General features: G+C 42.3%; 1 protein-coding gene across 1 annotated transcript; it reads right to left on the reverse strand.

The window, feature by feature from the left end:
- Nucleotides 1–1368: 1368 nt before the first annotated feature.
- On the reverse strand, nt 1369–9041 carry LOC113511298 (band 4.1-like protein 2). Its single transcript, XM_052891916.1, is given in 6 exon segments — nt 1369–1587; nt 1590–1620; nt 3328–3511; nt 5200–5316; nt 6113–6260; nt 8904–9041. Coding segments are annotated over 6 exon segments (729 nt in total). The 5' UTR covers nt 9027–9041; the 3' UTR covers nt 1369–1461.
- Nucleotides 9042–10652: the final 1611 nt, after the last annotated feature.

Below are 10652 nucleotides of genomic sequence, written 5' to 3' on the forward strand. Positions count from 1 at the left end.
TCTAGTGTCTGTATGTCTAGGGTCCGAGTGTCTAGTGTCCGAGTGTCTAGTGTCTAGTGTCTAGTGTCTAGTGTCTAGTGTCTGAGTGTCTGAGTGTCTAGTGTCTAGTGTCTGAGTGTCTAGTGTCTAGTGTCTGAGTGTCTAGTGTCCGAGTGTCTAGTGTCAGAGTGTCTAGTGCCTGAGTGTCTAGTGTCCGAGTGTCTAGTGTCCGAGTGTCTAGTGTCTGTATGTCTAGGGTCCGAGTGTCTAGTGTCCGAGTGTCTAGTGTCTGTGAAGAACTTTTGTACAGAGTGTCTAGTGTCTAGTGTCCGAGTGTCTAGTATCTAGTGTCTAGTGTCTAGTGTCTAGTGTCTAGTGTCTAGTGTCTAGTGTCTAGTGTCTAGTGTCTAGTGTCTAGTGTCTAGTGTCTAGTGTCTAGTGTCTAGTGTCTAGTGTCTAGTGTCTAGTGTCTAGTGTCTGAGTGTCTAGTGTCTAGTGTCTGAGTGTCTAGTGTCTAGTGTCTGAGTGTCTAGTGTCCGAGTGTCTAGTGTCAGAGTGTCTAGTGCCTGAGTGTCTAGTGTCCGAGTGTCTAGTGTCCGAGTGTCTAGTGTCCGAGTGTCTAGTGTCTGTATGTCTAGGGTCCGAGTGTCTAGTGTCCGAGTGTCTAGTGTCTAGTGTCTAGTGTCTAGTGTCTAGTGTCTAGTGTCTAGTGTCTAGTGTCTAGTGTCTAGTGTCTAGTGTCTGAGTGTCTAGTGTCTAGTGTCTGAGTGTCTAGTGTGTGAGTGTGTGCCTAGTGTCTGAGTGTCCGAGTGTCTAGTGTCCGAGTGTCTAGTGTCTGTATGTCTAGGGTCCGAGTGTCTAGTGTCCGAGTGTCTAGTGTCTGAGTGTCTAGTGTCAGAGTGTCTAGTGTCTAGTGTCCGAGTGTCTAGTGTCAGTGTGTCTAATGTCTGAGTGTCCAGTGTCTGAGTGTCTAGTGTCCGAGTGTCTAGTGTCCGAGTGTCAAGTGTCTAGTGTCTGAGTGTCTAGTGTTCAAGTGTCTGAGTGTCCGAGTGACCAGTACCTGAGTGTCTAGTGTCTAGTGTCTGAGTGTCTAGTGTCTAGATGTCTAGTGTCCGAGTGTCCGAGTGTCTGAGTGTCCGAGTGTCCAGTGTCTAGTGTCTGAGTGTCTAGTGTCTGAGTGTCTAGTGTCTGAGTGTCTAGTGTCTGAGTGTCTAGTGTCCGAGTGTCTGAGTGTCCGAGTGACCAGTACCTGAGTGTCAGTCGGTCCCCAGGGACCGGCGCCGGCTACACGGAAAGTTCGCTGCCGGTCCCCAGGGACCGGCGCCGGGCTCAACGTGTTATGATCGAGCGATAAACAGAAGCTTTCCTCTCAAAACATCGTCAAAAACCTATAATTGGTATGCCGGGACCACACGGCGAATATGCCTGTACCATTGTCACAGTATTAAAAAGCCTTTATCCTTAAATGGCTATTTACACATCTTACCCATCTCTATGGACAGCAACTCCTGGAGCCGACACAGCTAGCACTATGTCCACCTCGGAACTGTCCCGGGCACAATGCAGCTCAGCACCATATAAAGGCAATCTCTTGACGCTCTCCAAATAGTTCGACTCTCTGCCTCCGCCGGGGTTTGACCTCTGCGGACAGTGGATTTTGGGATTTAGCCCTGACAAATATATAAATTTGCATCTCTGAACTAATCCTAACAGCGTGGGGGGAAAAGAAGAAGTATACCCCATTAGATCGACCTCCATGCGGTTTCCCCTGGAAACCATCGTGACTAATTTATCGTTGAATTCGTCACGATGGACTAACTGACTTGCCTTTCTATCCTCACCTACCTTCCCTCACTGGTGCCCCGCCAGCGTATACCGTTAGCGCAGGCAGGGTTACCATTCCATTATCATTCATTAAAATAAAAAAAAAATCTGTAGTTACGCGGGAGAAAATGGATTAGTTATAATAGAGATTAGCAACTCTATTGCTAGAAATATACCCTATTAGATCGACCTCTTCGCGGTTCCTCCTGGAAACCATCGTGATTGATTCATTAGTGAACTTGTCACGATCAGCTAACTGACCTGCTTCATCTTCACTTATCGTGTGAGGGACACTGGTACCCCGCCAGAGCCATTAAAAGAAAATCCTAGCTATGTATCATCATGGAAGCAGCACTATCAGGTAAATATCATCAGAACATCAGTAAACCTGATATAGGTATAACCTGCCGGGATTATGTAATATTATATCATGGGATTAAAATACCTCACCTGTGCTATCGGTATTCACTGGCGGAGGACCAGTAAGATATGACAGACGAGGTTGGAATCAAGTCATTTACCAGAAAGAGACTTGATACAAAAGTCAATTGCAGGTACCTCTGTCCCATTCGTGTTTCAACCACGTGAAGCAGTTGTGTTTGCATGGCTGTGTTTCTATTTGAAGGTGGGATATAGCGTGAATTTACTAGGTACAGAGGAATAACACCTGAGTCCTCAGGAATGGCAACGCATGGGGTTTATCATGGGCGAAACAGTATACTCTGTTATGTGCATGCTACTGCTCATGTCTATAGGCGACGGTTACCACTTTCCATCAGGTGGGCCGTCAGCTTGTTTGCCATTCTAAGTTGTATAAAAAAGTCTGAATTGTTAATTGGATTGTTGACCTCATTGCTAGCAATATATCTTATCAGGTCAACCTCTAAACGGTTTTTCCTGGAAGCTGTTTTTTTTACAGTTAGGGAGGCAAACTAGCAGACGGTCCACCTGATGGGAAGCGGCTACCGTCGCCCATGAACACCTGCAGCACGAGAGGTGTTGGTTGTGCTTTGCAGGTCTTTTAAATGTTTGTAGGCACGTTTTTTGAAATGCCCCATATTATATTGTAAGGGAATAACTGAAGAATAACTGATGATTGATTCCTAGTAAATTTGCCATGATGGGCCAACTAACCTTTTTTTTTTTTATACAACTTAGAATGGCAAGCAAGCTGACGGCCCACCTGATGGAAAGTGGTAACCGTCGCCTATAGACACGAGCAGTACCGTGGACATAACAGAGTATACTGTTTCGCCCATTATACCCCCCATGCGTTGCCATTCCTGAGGACTCAGGTGTTATTCCTCTGTACCTAGTAAATTCACGCCAGCTGCTTCACGGTTGAAACACGAATAAGAGACAGAGGTACCCAAGCAATCGAATTTTGTACAAAGTCTCCCTCTGGTTTCATTCTCACCTATCATTTCTTACTGGTGCCCGCCAAGGTACACCGATAGTGCAGGGGTGGAGCTGAGGGCTACCATTGATACTCTGATCCAAGAAACTGATAACATTCAGAGTTACCTGTGTTTCTTGTACAGTTCTTCGACTCTCTCCTCCATGTCCGGTGTGAAGACCCTGAGAGGTATGGGTCCACTTTCAGCGAGCAGTGCCGGTGACACCCTCCCCGGCTCGTAGTCTCCCAACTCCGCTTGGAGTCTGTACGAAGCCAGTAGTGCGTAGGTAATACTGGAACAGTTCAGTCGACCTGTAGGTGTGAAAGTTTATTTATAGGACGGACTACCCTCCAAAAATGGATTAAAATTTTTCAGGTTTTCTGTATGCGGTTTCCTTGTTGTATCATAATTTCTAAATACCTCAACAGATTTATATGTGTAGGGTATAGTTAGAATCTTTAAATCATCCCGAGTGGTACGGGCTATATTTTTTTTTTAAATAGTTCGTATAATTTTATTTTTTTATTTTATAAGTATCTATTGTTTTGTAGACATAAATACCGATCCGATATCCATCTATATATTAGGTTATTCTGTACATTGATTGGCGAAAAAAAGGTCAACATCCATTTCGATATCACCCATATCGGTCAGATCTATTCTATCTATTGTCGAATATATTTTTTTTACAACACATGGGGCAAACGAGCATGCGGCTCACCTGATGGTAAGTGACTACCGCCGCCCATGATCACCCACAACACCAACGGCATTGCAGGTGTGCTGCCGGCCTTTTAAAAAGGAATATGCTCTTTTCTTGAAGGTTATGTTGTCGTATCGGTTCGGAAATACTGCTGCTGGAAGTCGATTCCAAAGAGTAGTTGTGCGTGGAAAAAAGTGCCTTGAAAAACGCACGGTGGAAGACCGCCATGCGTCCAGATGGTTGGGATGGAACTTTAGTTTGTGGCGGGTTGTACGGTGGTGAAAATCTGCAGCAGGTATCAATCCGAACAATTCGTCAGAGCACTCCCTATGATAATTTCGGTAGAAGATGCACAGAGACGCAACATCTCTACGCAGTTTCAGTGGGTCGAGTCGGATAGTAAGGCGCCAATCGTCAATAATTCGAGCTGCCCGACTTTGAGTGCGGTCTAACGGAAGGTCTTAAAGTCTGTTATCCAATATTATTTTTTGGATAACAGACTTTTAACTTACTCGTTACTGGACCAATATATACATATTATAACTAAAATATTGGTGTACCTATATTACCTACCTGTAATGTTTTGTTTTTTTTGTACAACTTAGAATGGCAAACAAGCTGACGACCCACCTCATGGAAAGTGGTAACCGTCGCCTATAGACATAAGCAGTACCATGGACATAACAGAGTATACTGTTTCGCCCATGATACCCCCCATGCGTTGCCATTCTTGAGGACTCAGGTGTTATTCCTCTGTACCTAGTAAATTCACGCCATATCCCACCCTTCAAACCGAAACACGGCTGTATTTCGGTTTGAAGGGCTATGCAAACACAACTGCTTCACGGTTGAAACACGAATAGGACAGAGGTACCCAAACAATCGACTTTTGTACAAAGTCTCCTTCTGGTAAAATATTATCATTTATATATTATTATTTCTAATGTAAGTAGTATATTCATTTACTTTAACATTTATTATATAAGTAGGTAGGTATTGTATGTATTTATAGTGTATATATGTATGTAATATTTTATTATATATTTTAATATTTTATTTAACTGTATATTTGTTTATGTATTAATAGTTGTAGCACTTCAGCTGCCCGCTAACGAAATGCTTTCTTACTGTACTGGGTTGACTGGAAGAGATCTCTGTCAGAGATAAGTCCACCCTTGCTCACAACATTTATAAATACATTATTTTATATGTCACTTACAAGTGCAATAAAGAATATATATATATATATCATTCTGAGTCGGATAAAAATATGCTATATAATTATGTCAAAGTTACCTTCAACCAAGTCTCGACGGACGGCAAGCACCAGTTGGTTTCTGGTCATATCGTCCTGAAGTTCTGACGGCTCCGGGGGGTAAAATTTAACCGCAAACCGCACGTCCCAGGGCTCATCTGGAAAATTTTATATTTCTCAAATTAATTAAATTGGAAATAAACATTATTTTATATAAAAAAGGCGAGAGTCTTATTATTTATTTATTTATTCATTAGTACAAATATAGGTAGATACATGGCGGACTTAATGCTAAAAGCATTCTCTCCCAGTCAACCATAGGCAAGTGTCAGAATACTCGAATGCGGTACTACTAATTATTGATATACATACATACTAAAATTACATATATAAACGAATAAATATATATGAATAACAAATATACTTACACATATATGACATATACTATGTTATACACGAAATTGAGAATAATATAAAGCACTTACTGCTCGGATAAAGTAAAAAGTGAGCGTGAACGCTTTTTTTAAAGACGGGTTTTTTCTTTTTCTTCTATGTATAAACGGATATCATCAATATCATACCGTATCCCCCATTTCTTTTGCCCATGATACCCCCCTCCCCCCCCATGCGTTGCCATTCCTGAAGACTCATGTGTTATTCCTCTGTACCCAGTAAATTCACGATCTTCAAACCGAAACACAGCCATGCAAACACAACTGCTTCACGGTAGAAACACGAATGGGACAGAGATACCCAAGCAAACGACTTTTGTACAAAGTCACCCTGTGGTAAGAGGTTAAATTTAGGAAGTTAAATTTTGGTGTTTCTAAAGGTCTGATTTAAAATTTGCTATAATTAATGTATTGCATGCATGCATTTTTGCTACTTTTAATTCGCTTTGCTAATTTGCTATTTTCTTCTTTTTTGGTTGAGTGTCTGTCTTTTTATACTCACTCCTGAAAGTTTTCGAGAGTCGCCTGCCAAGGTCGACCCAGACGCGCGGGTCACCCCTCAGCAAGTACAGGAGGCCGAAGTAGTCCTTCTCGACAATGTCCAAACTGTCGCACACTTTATCCAGCAGATCGGCCCCTCGCGCCTTACGCTGTAATTGAAAAAAATAAAAATTCGATCTTCGATCCATATAATAATTTGGGGAAAGGGATTGTTAGTAATGGGGACTGAGAATCCCATTGCTAGCAATATACCCAACCAGGTCGCCCTCCCCGCGGTTTCCCCCGGAAACTATCATGGTTAATTCCTAATGAATTCATCATGATGGGCTAACTGGCCTGTATTCATTCTCATCTATCACCTTTCACTGGTGCTCCGCCAGCGTATCCCGTTAGCGCAGGCGGGGTTACCATACCATTTTCACCCATCAAAAAAACCCTATCAGTTCGACCTCCATGTGGTCCCCAGAGCTGAACCCAAGGTGTATTCACGATAGGTTAACTGACCTGCCTTTTCATTCTCACCTGAGATCCCTCGCTGGTGCCCCGCCAGTGTATACCGTTAGCGCAGGCAGGGTTACCATTCCATTATCATCCATTAAAAAAAAATCCATGTCACCATACTTTCCCGTGGGTGTCGTAACTGGTAAATAAGGTAACTTAATAGCCGAGGGATGGACAGTAGCGTCCTTCATAAAACATCACCAAAGTCTAACTGCGGTTGCCAACCCGCCTGTTAAACGTGGCAACTATTGACAAAACCCCCCTCAATAAGTACAAAAGTCGATTGCTTGGGTACCTCTGTCCCATTCGTGTTTCAACCATGAAGCAGTTGTGTTTGCATGGCTGTGTTTCGGTTTGAAGGGTGGAATATGGCAGTGAGTTTACAGGGTACAGAGAAATAACACCTGAGCGTGGAAACTAATGGTAAATCTCCCCTTATGAGGAATGCCTAACAATGACCAATTAACGGCAAATTTTTTTATTACACATGGTGCAAACGAGCATGCGACTCATCTGATGGTAAGTGACTTAATGAACTGTTTCTAACTTCGTAAAAAATACTGCGTCTTCAATTGTTCACGTCGTTAAGACTTTGACGTATTATAGTTTACTCAATTACTTTAGTTGCTTTGTTTAAATTGAAAAGTAATAAAAATAACGTCCTATTTCATTGGACAATTAAACAATAACAAGTAAATTGTTTAATAATCACCAGAGGGAGACTTTGTACAAAAGTTGATTGCTTGTGTACCTCTGTCCCATTCGTGTTTCAACCGTGAAGCAGTTGTATTTGCATGGCTGTGTTTCGGTTTGAAGGGTGGGATATGGTGTAAATTTACTGTGTATAGAGGAATAACACCTGTGTCCTCAGGAATGGCAACGCATGGAGGGTATTATGGACGAAACAGTATACTCTGTTATGTCCATGGTACTGCTCATGTCTATAGGCGACGGTTACCACTTTACCTCAGGTGAGCCGTCAGCCTGTTTGCCATTCTAAGTTGTATAAGTCATAGGCGTCACAGAATTAGGTCAACCTCCAACCCCCTCCACCCCTCTCACACATCATCATTCTTGGTAAATTCATCATAATAAACCAATAGACCTAACTTCATCCACACCTATTGACCCTCACTAGTACTCCACCAGCGTATACACATTCTGATAACGGAGTCGGGGTTACTATTTTCCTCTCAAACCCGTCACTGTCTATTGTCCAAAAACTGATGTTTGAGGGAAGAAGGGATTGTTAGTAATGGAGATTAACATCCCTATTGCTAGCAATAAACCCTATCAGTTCGACCTCCTCGCGGTTCCCCCTGGAAACCATCGTTATTGTTTCATTATTGAATTAGTCACGATGGGCTAACTGACCTGCTTCACCTTCACCTATCACTGGTGCCCCTCCAGTGTATACCAACAGCGCAAGCGGGGTTACCGTTCCATTATCATCCAGTAAAAAAAAACTGATGTAAATAAAAAAAAAATGAGGCAACGAAATGTTTTCGCCGAGCTATCACGATTGCATTCGGTCCGCGCTCGACTGCGTCTAATAACCTGATAATAGCTATTGGTTTCACATTTAGATCACCGCCTTTTAAGAATTTACAAACTTGCTGAGACAAAAAAGTATTGACCGATCACTAAAAATGTATGTCTGTAAATTGTGTATGTTTATTTTATTTGTATTCGATTTACCTTGTATACATTTTTACCTGTACCTTTCCTGTACGGGTAATCTAACCCGCTAAATATTTTCTCTCTAACTGCATTAGGTTGGCTGGAAGAGATCTCTTTTAGAGATAAGCCCACCCTTGCTAACTAGTTGTTAAACTAATCGCTATATCTCTATCCCTATATATATATATATATATATATATATATATATATATATATATATATATATATATATATATATATATATATATACACTACATATTACAATAGTATAAAACAAAGTATGCCTAAATCTTTAAAACTACGCAACGGAGTTTGAAGCGGTTTTTTTTAACAGAGTGATTCAAGAGGAAGGTTTATGGTATATGTATAATACATGCATAATATTGTAGAGAAACACTGACAAATTTAGAGGTTTCTAATGTGATGGAATGTAATGTGCACCCGTGCGAAGCCGGGGCGGGTCGCTAATATATTTATAAAACTCAGAATGCCGAAAATGGCAATCGTCGCCTAAGAATATGAACAGCACAGATTACCCTGCACCCACGATCCTCCTGGGCGCAGTGTAATCATCCTCACCCTTCTAGAAAATCACTTAAAAAGAGTCCTACATGAACTTCGACGGTGATGTGGTCTCCGTCCATGAGCTCGACGCGGACCCGACGCGTGTCTCCGCCTGCCCGCCGCTCCCTGATGCCCTCGTCTGAAGCCAGCCGGCGCAAGCTCTCGCGCATAATGCCACCTGCAATATTATTATAACAACTACGTTATGGTTATGGAATGAGCTCCCTGCCGAGGTTTTCCCAAGAGACTACAGCATGGGGTTCTTTAAAAGGGGAGTAAAGAGGTTTCTTCAGGGTCGGCAACGCGCGCGTAATACCTCTGGTATTGCAGGCGTTCATAGGCTACGGTAACCGCTTACCATTAGGTGGGCCGTATGTTTGTTTGCCACCTCAGTGGTACAAAAAAAATGTAAGTACGTTACGTATATTAATCATAGTCATTGTATATCATCTATATCATCATCATATCAGCCTTTAACTGTCCACTGCTGAATAATTAACCTCCCCCTTGGGGGGATTTTGCCAGTAGTTACCACGCTTGGCAGGCGGATTGACAACCGCAGTCAGGGTTTAGAGATGTCTAAGAGTTTGGGTAGTTTGGGTACCGAGAGGATAATGTAATAATTTGCCTGAAGATGCCTCATTTAGAGATGACCAAATACCAAATTTAATGGTGGCGCTTAGCATTCTTTTAAGAGTGTATACCAATCAAGTTGAATATTTTCCCAGAGAACGGGAATATGGGTCGAAAACAACAAAAAATTGGAGGGAGAATCAATTGGCTTCACTTTCACGGTTAGAAAACCAGTGAATTAGTTTCACTTGTAGTCAGAACACTTATAGGTACCACCACGGCGCATCTAGCCATCAAGTTAGTATGGGAATGTTAACTTTGAAACTATCGCGTTGCATTGTTTATAGTTAACAAAGAGACGGATCATCTAGATAAACTATGATCTGGGACAATGAGCGGGTATTTTTTTTTAATAGGTGATAATGGAATGGTAACCCTACCCGCGCTATCGGTATACACCGACGGGGCACCAGTGAAGGATGATAGATGAGGATGAAGCAAGTCAGTTAGCCTATCGTGACGAAATCAACAAGAATTGTTCACGATGGTTTCAGGGGGAACAACGTGGAGGTCGACCTAATAGGGTAAATTGCTAACAATAGGGGTGTCAATCTCCATTTCTAACAATCCCTTTTCCCCCACAATGAGCGGGTAGACGAAAAAAACTTCTGCCTCAGAAATGGAGGCATGATAGTGCTAGATCAATCTACGCGTGACCACGGATGGTGTAACCTGGTCGAAATGTCGAGAAGACACTAAATTACCAGAGTTTACCTAAACGATTGTGTTATTAAACCATAAGCATGGGAAGCTCTTGATTACTCGTCGTTTGAAGAAGTTTCTATGATAATCATATTCAGTTATGCTCTTAGAAAGAATGCTGATTACTTATTTGGATTCTACTCAATATATTGACATGTAGTCGAGGGATGGGCAGCAGCGTCCCTCTTAAAACATCACTAAAAGTCTAACTGCGGTTGTCAAGCGTGGCAACTACTGGCCACGGAGGGGGAGGAGAGATTGTTAGTAATGAGAATAAAAGTCCCATTGCTAGCAATACCCCTATCAGTACGACCTTCACTCGGTTTCCACTGGAAACCATAGTAGTCAATTCTTATTCAATTGGATACTGTGGACCAACTGACCTGTTTTTATCCTCACCTGTCACCCTTCACTGGTATCCCGCCAGCGTATACCGATAGCGCAGGCAGGGTTACCACTCC

Source organism: Galleria mellonella, unplaced genomic scaffold (genome assembly GCF_026898425.1).
Source record: "Galleria mellonella isolate WM207_F2 unplaced genomic scaffold, CSIRO_AGI_GalMel_v1 utg10751, whole genome shotgun sequence".
Taxonomy (NCBI): domain Eukaryota; kingdom Metazoa; phylum Arthropoda; class Insecta; order Lepidoptera; family Pyralidae; genus Galleria; species Galleria mellonella.